Source organism: Sesamum indicum, linkage group LG6 (assembly GCF_026168435.1).
Source record: "Sesamum indicum cultivar Baizhima isolate 11 linkage group LG6, ASM2616843v1, whole genome shotgun sequence".
NCBI classification, from domain to species: Eukaryota; Viridiplantae; Streptophyta; class Magnoliopsida; order Lamiales; family Pedaliaceae; genus Sesamum; species Sesamum indicum.
In genome coordinates this window covers 4,951,148-4,970,971 of record NC_142662.1, presented here as the reverse complement: position 1 = coordinate 4,970,971, position 19,824 = coordinate 4,951,148, and the positions used below count along the sequence as shown (strand labels likewise).

At 34.3% G+C, this 19,824-nt stretch overlaps 3 protein-coding genes across 7 annotated transcripts; 1 reads left to right on the top strand and 2 right to left on the bottom strand.

Annotated features, from left to right (window-relative positions):
- Positions 1 to 864: 864 nt before the first annotated feature.
- On the top strand, positions 865 to 4,506 carry LOC105172753 (replication protein A 70 kDa DNA-binding subunit A). The gene is made up of 2 exons (XM_011094329.3): positions 865 to 1,319; positions 1,908 to 4,506. The coding sequence occupies exons 1-2, from the start codon at positions 1,036 to 1,038 to the stop codon at positions 4,228 to 4,230; spliced, it is 2,607 nt and encodes an 868-aa protein (XP_011092631.1). The 5' UTR covers positions 865 to 1,035; the 3' UTR covers positions 4,231 to 4,506.
- A 756-nt stretch (positions 4,507 to 5,262) lies between these two features.
- LOC105172752 (KOW domain-containing protein) lies at positions 5,263 to 8,366 on the bottom strand. 2 transcript variants are annotated; one of them, XM_011094328.3, is made up of 6 exons: positions 8,229 to 8,366; positions 7,878 to 7,943; positions 7,673 to 7,768; positions 6,885 to 6,988; positions 6,682 to 6,818; positions 5,263 to 5,563 (listed from the first exon to the last, which is right to left on the bottom strand). In XM_011094328.3, exons 2-6 carry the CDS (start codon positions 7,935 to 7,937, stop codon positions 5,481 to 5,483), a joined length of 480 nt encoding a protein of 159 aa, XP_011092630.1. In that variant the 5' UTR covers positions 7,938 to 7,943; positions 8,229 to 8,366; the 3' UTR covers positions 5,263 to 5,480. The 2 variants fall into 2 exon arrangements, with proteins under 2 accessions (XP_011092630.1, XP_020552790.1); XM_020697131.2 differs by having other exon boundaries at positions 7,878 to 7,938; positions 8,229 to 8,308.
- Positions 8,367 to 9,434: 1,068 nt separating this feature from the next.
- On the bottom strand, positions 9,435 to 13,267 carry LOC105172751 (uncharacterized). Of its 4 annotated transcripts, none has more exons than XM_011094327.3 (5): positions 13,151 to 13,267; positions 12,139 to 12,294; positions 11,651 to 11,815; positions 11,189 to 11,476; positions 9,435 to 10,419 (listed from the first exon to the last, which is right to left on the bottom strand). In XM_011094327.3, exons 3-5 carry the CDS (start codon positions 11,789 to 11,791, stop codon positions 9,778 to 9,780), a joined length of 1,071 nt encoding a protein of 356 aa, XP_011092629.1. In that variant the 5' UTR covers positions 11,792 to 11,815; positions 12,139 to 12,294; positions 13,151 to 13,267; the 3' UTR covers positions 9,435 to 9,777. The 4 variants fall into 4 exon arrangements, with proteins under 4 accessions (XP_011092629.1, XP_088738360.1, XP_011092628.1 ...); XM_088882234.1 differs by lacking the exon at positions 13,151 to 13,267 and adding an exon at positions 12,437 to 13,096; XM_011094326.3 differs by lacking the exon at positions 12,139 to 12,294.
- Positions 13,268 to 19,824: the final 6,557 nt, after the last annotated feature.

The following is a 19,824-nucleotide window of genomic DNA, read 5'->3' as shown; positions in this document are numbered from 1 at the left end:
AGCCAAAATTTAAATCTTTAGGATTCTAAAGTTGCTTCTGACTAAAGACGCTATGCGGCCCTACTGGGACCGTTGATCCTATATAAATGCCATCTAAATTACATGTGAACACTATATCATGTGGACTTTTTAATTTGGTTGGAGAGTTATAGACCCTAATTCCTTATGGGCTACAGGGCCTTATAGCTTTTACTCGAAGTAGGTATCCTAGGCACCCTAAGCCTTTTAAGGTTTTTTTTAGTTTACATTCATTTGGACTCTCGTGATAATTCTTTATTTATTTATTTATTTATTTTTGGGCAAATTATTTGAATCTTTTTGGGTTAGTTTAATTTTTTTTAGACGTCGTTTTTAAATTTCTACAAAATAATGTTTCAATATCCATCACCTTTAAAATAAATAAATTTGTTCGAGTTATTATCACTTTTATTAATTTCTTTGTTTATTTTATTCTCTTTAAAATTAAATAAATATAATAAAAAATTATATTAGACACACGCTTGACTGTACGCCAATAACTAGTAAACATTAAGTAATAGGTAATGTACATTCTACCTTCCCGCAGTTATACCTTTGTGTCTTTCAATTGAATTTTTATTTTAAATTTTATTATTTTTTAATATATATATATATATTATTTAATTTAAAAGTATATATATAAACATACATAATCAATTTATATTAATTAAAATAGAAAATACAATAAAATTTAAAAAATAAAATATAATCAAGAAAATAAAGTCATTTTTATTGGTGAAGTTGAAATTAAACTACTTTTCTAAATTATTTTGTATAAAGCTATTTAACCTCAATTTAATTGGGTCTAGTTGGGATGGTCCACATAAGCAATACGTAGACAATTGCTTCCCTCGTACGCCCACACGAAAACGCAAAATTCCATCATTTGGCGCTCACTCTCCTTTTCAGTTCTCGCTTAGGGTTTTCAAAACTCTTCACCTCCCATTCTCCCTCCAACTCTCTCCCTCAAACCCATTAAGAGAATTACCTCAAATCTAGCCCTTGATTGCTGAAAACATGCCTCCGATTAATTTGACGGAAGGGGCGATAGCGATGCTTTCGAGCGGCGACGCTCAAGGGACCGACATCAAGCCGGTGCTGCAAGTCGCAGATATACGGCTGGTCAACACTCAGAATCAGAATAACAACGAGCGGTACCGGATCCTTCTCTCGGACGGGGCGTTCACTCAGCAGGGTATGCTCGCCACCCAGCGCAACGATTTGGTACGATCCGAGAAGCTGCAGAAAGGCTCCATTGTCCAGTTGACGCAATTCGTCTGTAACCTTATCCAGAACCGCATGTGAGTCTATCAAATTTCCGCCGAGCGGATATTTAACTTTTTAGCGGTTGCTGTGGAGTGTTTGATGTTTTGATTTTATTTTGGCTGTTTGGTATTACATATTTGCATTAGGGCGGTAGGTGATAAGGGATAGGAATATGGGAGTTGATTGATTGAGAAAGGGTAACTCAGCCATCGGTTTTTTAAATTTGAGTCTTCCCTCACTACTTTGTATAAATTGAAATTTTTTATTTGTATTGTTGGATATTGTCGGGATTGTTATCCGCTTGTTTATTTATCTAATAAAATGCTTAAGCTTTTGTGTCTGTAGTGGATTTTCAAGATTGAATCGATTGCAATATAATCTACATAGTGATAATGTTGCTTCAGAAAATGGGAAAAATTATTCTTTTTCCTCATTTGTATTGCAACTATTAAAGAATCATGACTAATCATGCAAGAGTTGCATAGATGATAGTGTACATTGGAAGAATTGATGAGATGCTGCTGTTCTTGAACTTTTCAGATAGGTCTCTTTGTTCCGCCCTGTCATTTATTGTTTTTATATTATAGTCCTGCTAACCACATTCCATCATGGACTCTGAGCAGGATTATCATCATCATTGATCTGGATGTGATAGTTGAAAAATGTGATCCTATTGGTGAACCAAAACAATATCCAACAAAGACAGATGGGAATGTTTCTTCGGTAGCCAGGCCGTCCACGCCCAGTCAGCCAATGAATCAGCCAGCTGCCAGTAGTGGTAATCCTCCACCTTATGGTGCCAGTTCAGTCATGAGTTCAGCTCCTAGGCCAAATGTGGGGGGCGGTGGTGTTCATGTTCCTCATTTGGGGGAAGATCGTAGTGCAGGCTCACATTCGTATAGTAGTTCTTTTTCAAGCAATATGGATGCCGGGAGATATAAATCTTCAAATGCTCCACCAGTATATCCAAAAACAGAAACTAGTCCTGTTGTTTCGCGGGCCCCTGTGAATAATTATGTCCGCCCGCCTCAGTCACTATATCATCAGCCTCCTCCAATGTTTGCCAACAGAGGGCCAATAGCTAAAAATGAAGCTCCTCCAAGAATCATTCCTATTGCTGCATTGAATCCGTATCAGGGAAGGTGGACAATTAAGGCTAGAGTAACAGCTAAGGGAGAACTCAGGCACTACAATAATCCTCGAGGTGATGGTAAAGTATTCTCCTTTGACCTTCTTGATTCTGATGGTGGAGAAATAAGGGTGACATGCTTCAATGCTGTGGCTGATCAATTTTACCATCAAATTGAGCCAGGTAGAGTTTATATGATCTCAAGAGGGACACTGAAACCTGCTCAAAAAGCTTTCAATCACCTACGCAATGATCATGAAATTATGCTGGACAGCACTTCCACTGTGCAGCCTTGCTTTGAGGATGATAAATCAATCCCACAGCAGCAATTTCATTTTCGCCCTATAAGTGACATTGAAGGCATGGAGAACAACAGTGTTGTGGATGTGATTGGTGTTGTTTCTTCAATCAGTCCATCCAGCTCAATAATGAGAAAAAATGGTACTGAAACTCAGAAAAGAACCCTCCAACTGAAGGACATGTCTGGGAGAAGTGTTGAGTTGTCGTTGTGGGGAAACTTCTGCAATGCTGAAGGCCAAACACTACAGAACATGTGTGATTCTGGGATCTTTCCTGTTTTGGCGGTGAAATCTGGCAGAGTTAATGATTTTAATGGAAAATCTGTAGGGACCATATCCACTAGTCAGTTGTTCATAGAGCCTGATTTTCCTGAGGCCCAGAAACTTAAAACGTGGTTCGAAAATGATGGAAAGAGCATCCCTGCAATATCAATATCCAGGGAAACAAGTATAGTGCGGACAGATGTGCGCAAAACTATATCTCAGATTAAAGATGAAAAATTAGGGACGTCCGAGAAGCCTGATTGGATCATGGTCTCTGCCACTCTGACATTCATAAAAGTGGATAATTTTTGCTACACTGCATGTCCCATCATGATTGGCGATCGTCAATGTAACAAAAAGGTTACGAATAATGGGGATGGGAAATGGCGATGCGATAGATGTGATCAATTAGTTGATGAATGTGATTATAGGTATATCCTCCAGATGCAAATCCAGGATCACACCGGCTTAACATGGGTGACTGCCTTTCAGGAAAGTGGGGAGGACATAATGGGTATGTCTGCAAAAGATTTGTATTACTTAAAGTATGAAGAACAAGATGATGAGAAATTTGCTGAACTTGTGCGAAGTGTTCTTTTCACTAAATTTTTATTCAAGTTGAAAGTGAAGGAAGAGACATTTAGTGACGAACAGCGGGTAAAGTCAACAGTTGTCAAAGCAGAGAAAGTGAATTTCCAAACAGAGACTAGGTATCTGCTGGACTTGATAGCTAAATTCAAAGAAGAGGACTCGGGTTCTCTACCACCAAAAAGTGAAAATATAATTTCAACATCTGGGCTTAGTACAGGTGGATTTGGTATTGGAAGTAGGGAATCCGTACCACCTGCTGTGAATTACAGTGGGACTACTAGCAATGTTACCAGGGAGACTGGTGTACCTACAAGTCAGATGAATTCATATAGTAATCAGTACGGTGGCTCAAGATTTCCTTCAGCTGGCTCCTCTGGCATGTATACGAGCTGTAGTAGCTGTGGTGGAACAGGACATAACTCTTCCAATTGCCCAAGTCTTATGAGTGGTCCAGGACAATCTTATGGAAGTGGTCTCGGCAACAAGGGAATTCCTGGGGCAGGTGGTGGGGGTGCATCTGGTGAGTGCTTTAAGTGCCATCAATTAGGCCACTGGGCAAGGGATTGCCCGGGCACGAGCAATGTGCCTCCTGCTTATGGGAGCAGTAATGTGACCCCTGGGAGATATGGCATGGCACCGAAGCAGCACGTTGGTGGGTTTTGAGTTTCTTTAGGGTGATAATAGTTGATGAAATCCCCTGTACAATAACTAACTCTCTGTTTTGTGAAAAGCATGCTGCTATACCAAGTTTTGGGATCGTTGCTATAGTTTTGTACAGCGGTTTCAGAAAATAGCTCTGGCTTGTTGCCGTGCACTTGTGAAACTCTTAGAGATTGGGTTGGTGGGACTTGAGAATCAGTGGCAAGTTATCACTGTGTAGCCCCTTTTTATGTAAATTATTTCCCTTTTACTTTCTGGCAAAAAAGTTATTTAAATTCATTATTGGAGTCTCAATTTTTTTGTTGCGTAGAAACTTTGTAGATTTTCTGGCAGTGTTTGAGTTCTGGGCACTGGATACTGGCTTGTTTGATGGATTTACATCTTTATCACTAACTATAAAGTTAGGTTACACGAGTTTCTTGTACTGAATTTCAGCAAGGCGTTTAATTTCCTCCCAAACACAAGAATCATTCTAAGATGATCAGATGCTTCAATGATACAATTTTATTAAACCTTAAAATGACATGACGCAAACGAGGTGTCCTACTCCTGTGCTTGAACCCATTATTCTTTGGTTCTAACAAATTGAGGTTCACCTGCTACATTCTTCTTAGTATACTAGCTATTGTGGTGTTTTGTTTCTACGTGTATATAATTAATAATTTTTTTAAATAAATTAATTATTAATTTTTTATACTTTAAAATATATTATAAATAAAAGCAAAATATATAAACCAATACGTTATATTAATAAAAAATAGAGAAAAAAAATAATTTATCAATTAATATAAATATTATAAAAATTTAATAAATTAATTATTTTATCATGAATAACATTTTTTACTTTACAAAAAATTAGTACTACAGTGTTATTAACCATTATTTGTGAGTGTGAATGATTTTTTCTTATATTAGCATAGATATTGTGCCGGCCCAAGGTAACTGGTTTGGAGGGTTTAAGCACTTGGAAACCTCTCGCCTATGTGTTCTTAATTTTATAATAAGCATTCTCACCTGAAAACAGAGTCGGCGTCATAAAAGTAAGATCAACATTCCATAAACTCATAAAATTGCCAATTTCACTGAGAAAGTAGCAAGTTGACCCTCAAAATGGATGCTGAAGAATGTGACAAATCCCCACGAAGTTATGCTCCAACCCACAAACACAACAGGAATAGCGACGCTAACAGTAAGGAACAGCAACCCGGAAAACCATGGTCCAGCAGCTCCCGTTCCTTTGACAAGGTAGATGCTTAAAGATCTGGCATTCCCATACCAGTTTTAGCATCATAAGTCTTCTCTAGAACAAACTCCATTGGAGTGTCCTTGGGACCAACTGCAGAACAAGAAAGAAAGCTAAGAAAATCGTACTTAATCATAAAAGAGTAATTTGAACAAATGATCAAATAACTGTAGGATTAAGCCTTGCTGGAACCCAAGAAGCAGCTCCATGGCAATATGACGCTTCAAGTTATAAGCCGGTCCCCTTTAACTTACTAGTCTCTAGAGTGTGCTATTTTTCTTGGTTAGAAGTGCTCTGTACTAACTAATCTGACTACCAAGTTACACTCATTTACTACAGTTTCATTCTCAATTCAACACCCAACGACCCCCACCCCACCAACAGAGGTCAGCACATGAGGAGGATTCCCATAACTCGGGGGCAGAAAATCTCTAACATCAAAAGGCCAAAATTAGTCTCAATCACCACATAAAACAAATTCCTACAAATTATAATCCTGCCATTTTCTTTAATAGATCTAAATTTGTTTAAAGTTGATAACTAAGTACAACTAACAAATATATAAAGGAAAACACCACCACCACCAACTTATCTAGAAAATTTCAAACACAGCTAAATTGAGGAGTTACAACTTACAAGTACCCAATTGGTGTCACCTTTCAGCCTGTGCTGGCATAAACCACACAGAGCAAAGCAACATTGGAAAAGAGAAAAATAAACAAGGATACTCCACTTATAACTTCCTTGAATGATTTTCACATCAGTAAATTAAGGATTCAAACCCGAAGCCATTTATCGGAAATTCCAACTTAGTGAATTTCTTGTTCTATGTGACATCCTCTGTTAACACACTCATTGGGCAAAGATTCCATTCTAACTACGACAGTCTTATTAATCTTGAGATTCTTGACCACACTCTAGGAAGATACCACAAGCTATATAAGATTCTATGTATCCCTCAGCATCACAAAATTCAACATACTATCTTCACAAACTACCATCCACATCTGTATTAGAGCAGAACTGATAAAGTATTAGCCTCATACTCGGTGACTTCAGACCGCATTTCAGTGATCCTCTTATATCATGATTCATGTTGAACAACATGCAATTCAAAGGCATTTTGCAAATGGCTGACCATATGCTGGAGACCAAGCTTCAGATAGACAAAATTAACACAGAGGTGCAAGCATAAAGAATCTGAAACTTACGAGTAGTTGGTCTAGGTGTGCTCCTTATCTTTAAGATCTCGGGACGGGGAATTATGGATCCTGATGCTCCAATACCTCTAGATACTCGTACTTTGGTGCCATCTTCTAAGTATTTAATCCCAACCTTGCAGGGCTTCCTACAAAGGTAAATGTCAGCGAACGTTTTATTGAATAACGAAAAGAAAAGGGCATTAGCACCTCACCCTGTGACTGGATCTAGAACCTGAACATTTGAGACATGAAGGGGGGCTTCTACTGAGAAAATCCCGCCTTCATGACCTTGCCCTTGCTTGATATGCTTCTTGACCTGTAGAGAGTTTTTTATTAGAAAATGAGCCAAGCACACTAAGAACAGAACAGAAGAAGCAACAGACACTAGACAAGGACTACTAGTACAAAGCAAAGTCAAGTCCTCGTGGAATTGCAATCACTAATATTCTCCTGTATTTCCCTACAACTTGTAACTCGAAATTTCTTTTCTCTAGAAGCAATGAACATTTCTTGGGCCAAATTGTTTAAATCCTTTGCTGACTTCCTCAAGCATTCCCAAAATTTTCTCAAGGCATATCATTTATGGATCTATTGAAAAAGAGAGACTCGACAGGCCCACTATTCTTTCACATTTACTTCACCTTTTCTTCATGCATACCACACGCATCTATGCAGCCACAATAGATAGGAAAGTAATTAACAAATTGAGTTGGAGCCTTGGACAATATATACTGTAGAGAACACAACTGAAGTCATAGCAGAGCTGTTAAAAATTGCTAATGAGTCAGTTCCCTTGACTTCACTCTTCATCCTTGATATCTTCTTCCCCATGATTTTCATCCCCAATACCCACCCAGAAAGCAAAAAACCCACCATTCATAATAACAATAATGCATGAAGCTTGTCTCAGATTTTTGCTCAACTCAAACAAAATCCGGAAGAAAGAAAGCATAGCCCTCCAAATATAAGTTTCTGAAGTACATAAAACCAAATAGCTTACCAAATTCTTGCCCTCAACAATAACACGATTTTGAGAGCGAATTACACGCTTAACAGTACCAGTCTCGCCCCTATCTTTTCCTCTGATTATCATAACCTGCCATAGTAACAACGTATAACAAACTAGAGCAGATAGGCAATAAAGAGAAACTTGAAGAAATAATATTTTCCCAAAAAAAACAAAGGGGTGAATGCCAGTTCCTTACATTATCACCTCTAAGGACCTTCCAGTGATGAATGAGCTTTTGTGCTGCCTTCCAACCCATTCTATCCTACACATAAGCGGAAACTTCCTCATTAGTTCAAAACCCAAACACAAACACTGTTGGAAGACTTCCGCTTGGGTTCAACCAAAGAGCATATCTGAAGAATTAACACCCCCTTCTATTCATAATATCAAACCAAATTGGAAAACAAAAAAGAAGAAGAAGAAAAATCCAAAGGAGAATCAGAAATGGGAAGAATCAAGATTCAACAAAGAAATCAATAACGACCCAGTTGAACCAATAAGCTAAAGTTGAAACATAACTGGAAATAGGCTAAGAATAAATTCGTACCGCGAAGGTATCAGATTGTGCAGTGAAGAGGGGTTTAGCTGTTGAAGAATTGGGAATTTGAGGGGTTTTAGAGGAAAGCAGAGGGACCGGAAGGCGGAATTGAACCTTTCAGACCGGACATATTGGGCTTAAATCGGGTTTGGCCCATAAGAAGTCTCAAAATGTAATTATCATATGGTGCTTCTTTTTTCATTATTATTAGGGTAAAATACACTTTTTCACCTTAAATTAGTCGTCATGTAATATTTACTCCACTAAATTAATAAATATAATACTTACTATTTTAATTAAATAAAAATACTCCTCATATCTTGAATAATTATATTTTTAATATATTTTAGTATTCTACACGTTAAATCATCATCAAATTATTTTTTAATTAATTTTTTTTATATATATAGTAGATACACAATAAATATAATATAACCAACGACTCATATATACTTCCTAAAAGAAATTAACAAATATATATGTGTAACCAAAAGTTAAATATTTTTAGGAAAAAAATGAATAAATATATTTTATCATACTTTTTAAAAAAATATGTTCAGAAAAAGGATATGTAATTACTTATTTTTATCTAAAAGAATAAATAGTTAATAACTTAATTTTATTACTATCTTTTCATGATTTTTTTTGTTTATTTATTGTACTCATTCATTACTTAATTTTGAGTCTGTAAAAAAATTAAAATTCAAACTGTTTAAGTCATTAATTGTATTTTACTTTATTGTAAATAAAATATACTTTTTCTAATTAAAAATATTTTAATTAAACTTAAAATACAAAATTTCTAAAAAAAGTTCTTTGAACTAAATATATATATACAAGGGCAACATTATCTAAAAATTTAATTGTAGAGGGAACGTGTTACATTTGTTAGTATATAAAAATAAATATTACATGAGGATAATTCAAGGGACAAAGTATATTTTACCCTTATTATTATTATAGAAACACCTTAATAAAGGAAAAATTAGAAGTACATTATTTTCTAGCGGAAAGAGCGAAATACTTGTAGATATTTATATTTAATTAATAATGAAACTTACTTTGAGAAAGTCTTTAGGATAAATAATTGTCTCTTCAAAATTATTTGTTTTTATTATAATTATTTTCATATTATTTTTCCTCTTAAGTTTTGTTTCTCCCTATTTCAAATATTATATACATTTTATTTATAGAAAAGTGTACAACAACAAACAATTAGTAAAAGATATTTAATTATTTATACACTTTAAAAATATTTTTATACACACATATTGAGCGTAGCTCGCACCGCTAATCTAGAAAGACCAGCGAGACAATGCTTATAATCATTTTTCCTATATATGAGTAACAAGAGACAGAACTGCTATACGCAATGTAGACTATGCAACAACAGTTATAGAACCTCAGTGCAGACAGCATAGTGACGCACAAATGGTTTCACATCTCATTACAATTCCAAATTGCATTGGATGTCTTATAGATTTTTCAAGACTTTATTCATTTAATCCCTCTGACTATGCTTGAATCGATTTATTTTCATCACTGCCACAAACCTCCGTCAGAAACAGATGCCAGCTGGTGAAGATGAAGTCTTCACCATCTTGTCGGAGAGAGGGTCCCACATTATTCCCTGCTTACTACATTGATGAACAGTTGCACCGTCTGCCTGGACGGAACTGTGACTGGGAACAACTGCTGGAGGAGCCTGTGCCACCTGGTTTACCCTCTCTGCCTTGGCTTTCAGTCGAAGGCGCTCAGCTCTTGAGCCAATCATCTGCCCAAGTATAGAACCTGCAATGGTTAATGCCATAGCTGTTTTAGGCATCACCACCGACTTCCTAAGCATTGCTATGAAGGGGACCGCAGCATGAACTGCAGTGAACCAAGAGAGTGAGAACTTTTTTGTATGTTCTCTCCAAACACCCAATGGGATATTAGCAGCGATGCCCAAGGCACCAATCACAAGGATCTTTGCAGGTAGTGGCTGTGGTCGGATGCTCTTAACAAAAGCAGTCCTGGCAAGGGCGGCCCTGGCTGCAACTACTGCAGGTGGGCATTTGAGCTTGATCCCAGGTGGTGGTCGAAGAGCTGTTGCGACAAGTGGGATGACGTTACTCACCGCCCTGTAGGACTTAGCAATTGGGCAGTTCCCGGTTTCTAACCACTCATTTCCAAGTGCCTCATGCTTAGATGAATCACCCTAATCATCACAAGTCCGTTAACAATTAGCTTATACTAATGTGCATTGGGTGTCAGGAAGCATACGGAAGGATTGGCAAATCCAGTTGCTTTCAGATATGTGTTCAGACAAAGAAGTCATTGCTAAGAAACTTTTGGTTAGAATCTCATAACTACACAAAATCTCTTCTGTATTTGGAAATAGACAGGCTGGTATCAACTCGCTAAAAGATAAAAACAAAACCAAAAAAGAAAATAGCCATTTTGTAGTAATTGGATTGGTGAAGGTCAAGAAGATTCTTTTAGCATAAACATATTCCAGTTCATGGAATATTTGTGTATGACATGTCAAAAACCACAAAAGAACTCCTTAGAACACATAAGTTAGCAACTGACCAAAAGGAAACAAATATTTTACACTCAAACTGCTAAAAGGAAGATTGATGGGAGTGTTTTGATTTTTGAGAACTGTGAATGCATAAGAGGCTTCACAGTGGAGTGTGTGATATCTTTCCTACTACATACATTATGAATCAAATATTTTTTAACTTCAACATTCTATCTCCATTTGGAGGCCTAGAAAACTCTTCTAACCTAACAAATTTTCATTTTTCTATTAGTTGCTCTTCCAATTGCCCAAACAATATTCGCAAGTAGTCCAACTAAAGCTGTCATCCTAGGCTAATGACACGGAAAATATTCCAGCACTCTCACTGTTGTGTTTATATAACTGCAATTGGCATGTGTTGCTTCAAGATAGAAGCAATAGGATTGGTCCTAACAAAACATACCTTAGGGGAGCGTTCTTTCTTTCTGGATGACTCAGACTTCTTATTCTGCATATTCCCAAAGAAAGAATTAAAACTGAAAGGCCCTCCTGGTCCAAATGCTGACATACTGATAGATGCAGCTCTTGATGCTAAAGGGTTGAATTCTGGTACAGCCTCAGTCTCCAGTTTGTTCAGACAGAGTTCAGAGTTCCCTGCGAGAGGGACAACCCCATCTTTCCCGTGAAATAGTTTGAAGGCCAAGTCAAAGTTGGGACCATCTTCAAAAATTGGGCCTTTGGCTCCCCTATGCTTAAAACAGAAATGTAAAAGAGAAGAAGGTTTTATCAGAATGAAGGGGAAGGCAAGGACATATTATAATTTGGATTTGAAAGAAACTAGTATCAATAGATAAGTTCTACCAATACAGCAACTAAGGATTGCTTACATAATCAACTTAAGAAATAAAGAAAAAATAGAACTTACAGGGACGGGAAAATTCAGAGAAGCAAAAGAAAAGTAAGTTGGTTTATTGATGTTCCTCAAGAATGGACATTTATGAATATCCTGCTCATCAAGGGAGCAATCAGAAGTCTCCTTATTCAGTGGCTTGCAAAGAAAATCCATTAGTTGCACCCCTAAGCTGTTTATCTGCAAGTGGGAGAAAGTTTATGTAACAAAGTGCTTAATACAAAAAACAAAAAGAAAAACACTATTGCAATTTTCAACAGTTGAGTATGAGAGGGAAATTATAGCATAGTGCAGAAACTAGACACCCTATCACTCGGAAGCACAGTCTGGGAATTGCTCTCAAGTGCAACACTTGCATCATGAAATCAGCTCTTGGGTTCATATAACCAAAAGGGAATACAATAAAAGTCTCATTTCACACTTTACTTGAGAGATTAACGCTAAAGTAAAACAGAAGAAAGCTTCTGAAACCTTGCAGTAAATTCTGGAAACAATAAAATTACCAAACAAAAATCTGCTTGACATAATCTAACCGAACTTCAACGTTTCAAGGAAGAAATAGCAGGTTCCCTCTATTTACTATTATATAAGTCTAAAGCAATGGAGTGTGATGGTATAGGACTACATCACTTCATGAAGACGGTTATGAGGCATGCATCCTGTCATCACAAAACAGAAGTATATGAACAAAATCATCCAAAGGATGGAGCAATTTTTACCAAGAACTAGTGGTAATAAACCACTCGTAAATTGACAAAAACAGGAAAGAAAACACATCAATCTAGCTAAGTATATGCTCACATAAATTCTGTGCAGTACGTTGTCGAGCATGAAGCAGAGAGTGGATACAAACATACTTGCCACAACTCAACAGACATGTTTTAGATTCGAATTTGGCTAATGAAGAATCCATTCAATGCTAACCACCAATACGCTGAATAGTTTTCAGCGCAAACAAACAGGTCAGTATCAATCAAACCAACATGTAAGTCTGGGTTATAACTTTTAATCAATTACCACCACGTAGCCTTTGAATAAGAATTGAAACCTTGAACCTGATTTGAGAAACTCCTCTATTTCAAATTTGGGCATAATTTAAATGAATTCAAACTCTAAGAACTCATTCTCAGCATCAAAACACAAGGCCAGACAATTGATAACTGAACATAATTTCAGAATGAAAAAAGCAGACATAAACTTATGAACATGTAAACAAAAACCCATTATCTAAATACATACAAAATTGCATCAACTAGGAAACCAAACGGATTAAAAAAGTAAAAAAATAAACAACAAATCGAATTCCCCATGCAAATCAAATTCCACGACTCCACTAAGCACCCCGTCCTCAAATTCACTACCCCCACCCGACGAGAATCGAAGTCTACAAAATCCCCAGCAAAGGACAAAAACAAAACAACACCATCCAAGACGATTAAGCAACAGAATCACAGTAAAATAAAGACAATACAGAAGATAGAGGCAAAGAAAAACGTATGGAAACAGCAAAACAACCTCACACGGAAGAGAAGGGGCGGAGGACGGCGGAGCAGCAAGGCGAGTAGGATAGACGTGTGGAGAGCACAGACAAGGACAATGAGGTGGGCAACTATTTTTGTGGTTGGATTTTACGTTACATAATAATATTTTATTTCATTTATTAGTAGTGGTTATGGAAGAGCAAGTTGCACGTGGGGGAGACCTGCTTAGCCAGTCAAATCCGCTTTATTACCTGTTGTCGCCGGTCAAATTGGGTTTCCAAATCTTGGACCAACTTTACCTTACTTGTCATCATTCACTTATCCAAATTAAATAACAAATTAGAAATCCATTTACTCATAATAAAATTGAAAAAAGTTTAGTTAAATTCAATTATTTTTCAGATTATCTTAATATTTAATCAGATATTAGGTGGGGGCAGTTGAGGCACATTATTATTATTATTATGACCTATAAATCCTCTTTCAATTGGAAAGCCCATAATAAGCCCACTTCTGATTTTGGGCCGGAGACACAGTACATAATCAATTTTTTAATATTATTGCTTTATTTTTCCAAAAGAGTAAAAATTAGAGCATTAACTCCAATTTTACTATCTAATTCTTAATAATTTTATGAGAGTCCAAAATCCTTCAATATTGTATGGTGGTGTTGAATATGATAATAACATGCTAAACGTGGCATAGGCCCATAGCTGGAAGGGCCGAACGCGGAGAATGAGGCAGTCGTCGCTCGCACTTTCACATGGAAATGCAGCACAACACCACATGCCGGCTGCCTCAAATTATCAATTATTAGCCCTGCATTTCTGTACTACTCTTCCTACCAATAAATATTTCACCTTTTTTTATAAAACATAACCCCACACCTATAATATCAAACGCTCACTTGGAAATTGTTTATTTTATACGACTCGGCGTATGATTTGTCATTCAAATGTAAGAAATCCGGCTTTTAATTTGTTTTGTGATTGAATAATTAAGTCGGATTAATTAAACTCGTCGTGGCTATCTTAATTAAGAAAATCTAACCATCCCAGAATTATTTCTTCTGTTAAAACTCGTTAAAACGTTCTCTAATTTGATCACTGTATTCTTACCAATATAATAGAAATATTATGCCTGATTTCCACTTGACCAAACATTACACATCGACCACCACTCGCTCGTACTATATTCATATACAAAATTAGTAAAAATCGAACTCGTAACATTCAAATGAAAAAAAAAATTACTAATTAGGTAAAAAATCAAGAAAATTACATCATTCTTTCTTTCTTTAATTGAGGAGGATTGGTTAGATTGATATCATTTGACAAATTCAAATTTAAAAATTAATCTATAATATATGGATAATATCAAATCAAATAATACATTGAACTGATGTTTGTAATAACAATAGACACTGTCCTATTTTATATAGATGTAGTATATGGATAATAAAAATAAATAGGAAATGATTTTGAATTGTGTGATTTTGAGTAGGAGGAGGAGTGTAGAGAGACGCGTTGATCTCAGCATATGAATAACCTCTTGTCACTTTCTCTCAATCGTCTCAACTCTGTTGCGCCATATGGAGGCGGACGGGTATCAAACACCGACGCCCCACCTAACCATGTGATCCCATTCAATTTCTTCACATTTTCATCCCCTATTTGCTATTTAATTTCTCTTTGGACCTTATAAAAAGTCCAAGCCTTTCCCTTTCGCCCTAATTAATTAAATGAATAAAGAAAAATAGGGGAAATGCTAAAGTTGTGAGCTGTATTATCTAAAGCATGACAGTGGCCAAGCAAAGAATAAAGCAGCAGCGAGAAATTGATGTCGGTGATCCAAAATTCCGTTTTTTCTACTTGTCACGGTCATCAAAATTATAAAAATAAATAAATAAAAGGAAAAGCCATTTGGGAAAAGGAGCTGAGTCGTGCTTGCTTGTCATTTTGCTTAATTATTTTTTATATTTATTTAATTTAAATTGGATTCATGTGTATTTGATCTCTATTATGCTGATTAATTGTTTACATGTTTTCTTACAAGAATTTCATTCCAATTCCATAAATTTTCCATATATTTCGTGTCATGTAGTAATGTATGATGCATGATAGAAATTTTAATTAGGACAAATTTAGCGTTCTTAATAAGTGCCGATAATGTCTCGGCTTAGCAGTTAAAATTGCGGTCACATGAACCAGTTTGAGCACACCAAATGTGTTGATATTTGTGTCATTTTATGTGAGTATATTATAATTTATTTTATTATTTTTAGTTATAGTGATGGATTGATTGAATATTGATGTATGAATCAATTTATTGAGATACTGATGTAATCATATAATACTATTTAACAAGAAATTGAATTTCAATATATAAATTATTCGGTGAATTACGAGTGTGATTTCGTTACAAATAAAGGATGAGGACATCGCTTCATCTTAAGGGGAGCATCGTGTTTTAACGCTCTTTTATTCCTTTCTATGTGGTTGTACGTAGTCCATTTCCTTAGGGGGTGATTTCGTAATTTCATGCCCTCCATCTAAGTTATCGAGAGAATATCAATACACTTGTCAGAAGGGGTTTAACTTTTCACTTTTGTTTTGAGTATGATTAGTTTCATCTCCAATGTAAGATGGAAATATGAAAATACTTACGACAAAAATTAAGAAAATTAAAAAAAAAAAAAGTGAAAAGGATTAACAAGAAAAATATGGGGGGGGGGGGTGCATGGTTTAGCATGTGATTTTGGACAACATGGAAGATGAGGTTCATTATCATGTGGGCATCATGTCCCTCTTCAATCATCCAATGAAAACGAAACCTTCTATTTTATAACACCTAATGCTCCTTTCTTTCACTAAATAGCACCCCTCTATACTAAAATAGCAATCCTCTGTACTAATATTAAAAAGAAATGTCTTTTTCACTTATAAACGACTGTTTCTGACACCATAATATTAATTTATTTTTAATAAATATGATGCGTTAATTTATATATTTTATTTTTATTTATAATATATTTAAAAATATGAAAGATTATTTATTATATGCACACATATAATCGATGTGCCACGACCCCCAACATTATTAAAACAAAAACTGCTATTTACTATCTAGACGTAAGAGTTCGTGAGATGACACCAATACACCACTATTCATTTCTTGTGATCATGGTTATACATGGTGTTTCAATAACGAGCACAATATTTTTTTTCTGTCATAATGAAAATAAAAAAAAAATTAAAATACATAAGTATTTGAAAAGAATAATAAAAATTCGATGTTGGTAGTTATTATTTTTTAAATGAAATTGCTTCTATAGGATAATGAAATATATTTGAGTAAAGAAAAGATAAGGGTATTTTTTGTACATTTACATAAGGCATAAAAAGTGTCTTAACTCGATTCGTACGCATAATATAAGTTTTTATTATATTTATTTAATTAAATAAAATATAAGGAACCTTATTAAAATATTTTACTTTGGAATGTCCATGAATATAAAATTATTGAAAATATTTTGTGGGGGGGTGGGGAAGAATATTGAATATATTTTAATACACATGTAACCAAAAAAATAATTATTTTTAAGCCTTCATACTTAATAAATATTATATATATAAGAATAAATGTGAGATTTCTTTAGTACCAAAAAGAAAAATAGAAATAATAGTAAAATTAAATTAAAAAAAAAAAAAGAGATATCAAAATGTATTCTCAGTAATAATAAAGTATAGATATTCTTGAAACAGGCTAAAATTTTGACAATTGATTTGCATATATCAGCATCAGAAGGACCACATTCATGTTACTTGCCCCAATTATGTTCACATTCCTAGCTACAACTGTTGTGGCCCTTCCTTTTGCCTTTTCATCACATGAAATACTATAATTTCAAAATAAAATGCATACCACTCACGTACTCTTGTATTATCAAAGTGTGATAAAAGATCTTTTATTATTGATAAATTAAATTTTTTATTTTTATTTAACACATTACATATTGATGTGGTCGAGGTTTTTTTGCTAGGGAATAAGTCGGGATTTTACCACGACGGAATTTTACACCAGGTGAAATATAATTTCCGCAAAATGTGTTCTTCTCAAGGATGAGGGGTCTTGTCAATGAATAGTGACCTTGGATTAAAAAATTAGTATTTTGGTATTTATAGGGGTGTTGGAAATTATATGGTGTGATAGGTTTTACGTACTTATGGTGTGCCTCCTATATATCCAATTACTCTTTTGCCCTTATAATTTTATATATTTTTTTACTAATGTATATCACATATGTAACATAGTTTTTATACAAACAATACAAACACACACACACATATATATATATATATATATTAAATGAAATAAATAAACCTCGACCCGAAGTAGATTGAGTAGTGAATCAGTTGTACCATGTCCCTCCCATTTGAGGAAACTGTCCTTTTACGTCTATTTCCTTTGTGGAAAGGACACCGCTGCCTGCAAAATCTTTTTCTTTCCTTTTTTTTTTTTTGTTTTTTTTGTAATTTAGTAGCCATGAACAAAAATGTTAAAAAAAAAAAGTGTCAGATAATTGTTATATTTCGTGCAAATAGTTTTGATTCCAATTATCAACACAGATCAGAACATGTCTCGAGGCCATAAGTTGCTTACGTGGGCGTAGCTCTCATAAACGGAATTGAAATAAAAAAATATTTGATTGAAAGTGGTCCGTTCTTATTACCTGTTAATAAATGTCGACGGGTTGTTTTTGCAACTTTATTTTATTATTATTCATAATAAACATTTTTAATGTAATTTATTATTTTTTGTCCCTAAATATTATTAATTATGACCAAACAGGATTTGGATCTATTACAACTATTAGAATGCTTGAGATAATTGCACTAGTAATTATATATTACCCCTAACCCTACCCCCACACACACATACACACACGCAATTATTATTATGACTAGTAAGCAGGAGCAATGGCATTTTGTCACCGATTTATTGGTTAAATAATTAATTAGTTGAAACATTAAAAGCAAAGCTTGTTTCCTTCTTACATAATTATTACATATTATTGCGGCCTAACCACGCATTTCCCCATAATTTCTTTTATGTATTCATTGCTGAGTACTAAAACCATGTTCCTGTCCTAACATTCATATCTTACAATCAAAATATCAATTTAATAAATATGAACACATACTTTATTTTTTACATTAGTGTTTTTATAAAAATGAGATCGACTAAGCTTTTATTTGTCGGAAGTGCAATTTAGCACAATTATATTATAATACAGGGCCGTTTTATCTTTTTTTCACCCTCTTCACGATGAATGGGATATCTATACTAATACAATCTTACGATGATAAATAAGGATAGGTAAGGGTAAAATCTGCTTTATCCCTCACCTACCCCTATTACACTTAATTGGCCAGGGTTATTTTAGTAATTTGCTACATCCGTGTCGATTTGGTAAGTCAGCATTTTCTTTTTTCCTTCTTCAACACCTTTCTTTTAAAAAATGTCAACCTTTCCTTTTTCAGCACCTTCATTTTCTCAATTTATTGTTTCTTCTAAATATATTCGTTGATTTAAATTTATCAATGTATTGAATTAATTTCGGAAATTATGAGCCCACTTCTAAAAATATTCAACAATTGGGTTGAACAATTACGTGATTTTGGCTACATTTATGTAATTAATTTTAATAGTAGAATATTTTCCTTTTTTTAAGTTTGAACATTAATAGCAAACTGCAATTACCTGGAGACGAACGTCTTATGAAACATCCAATATTAATGCACTTGTCGGAATTTAATTTCACCGTTACAAATAATTAATGATGTACATTTAAAATAGTTCAATATTTTGTTAAATTAATTACACGAACATGTAAATAAATTTAATACGATATTGAGGTACGAATAATTCTGAATAATATTTTATCACAACTTACACACATTTAATTATAGATTCATAGTAATTAAATTTTGGGAAATAAAATATTTATATTTCTTTTGGTATTTATTTCCTCACAAAAATAAATAAATTATACTAATATATAAGAAAAGGCAATATTCTCGCACAAACGGCGGTTATGACACTGCGACACCAATATTATTGTTATCGATAATATTCCTAAGTTTATTTCCTCTTTTTTGTTGTTTTCTTTTTATATTTTTTTAGAAAATATGACGTGTTGGTTCATATATATATTTTTTTATTCATAATATATTTTAAAATATAAAATATTATTTATTATATACACGCAAAAATAACATACCACAATTACTAATTAAAATAAATGCTCGGAGGAGGGTAACCGACAGAGAACGTACTATATAAATAGTATGCATGAGAAAACAAAGGGGTCATTAATCGGGTAGTCAAAAATGCATGTGAACGTGATTTACTTGGTATGCATAAATTAATTATTAATTAATGAACGAAATAAAGTCGTGACATTGATTTATTTATTTAAATTAGGAAAACATTTGTTTCATTTTTTAATATCTTTTTTGGTACTAGCATTTAATGTTCGTATGCTGCACCGTCAAGGAGTTGGTACTAAATACTATGATGCAAGAAGTACAAGAAAGTCGTTCTATTTTTTTTGTAATAATGTATCTTTACTTAAATTATTCCAAAGTTTATCCAAGATTCCATAATATATAATTGATGGACGTAAGTATTTTGTATTAGTTATAT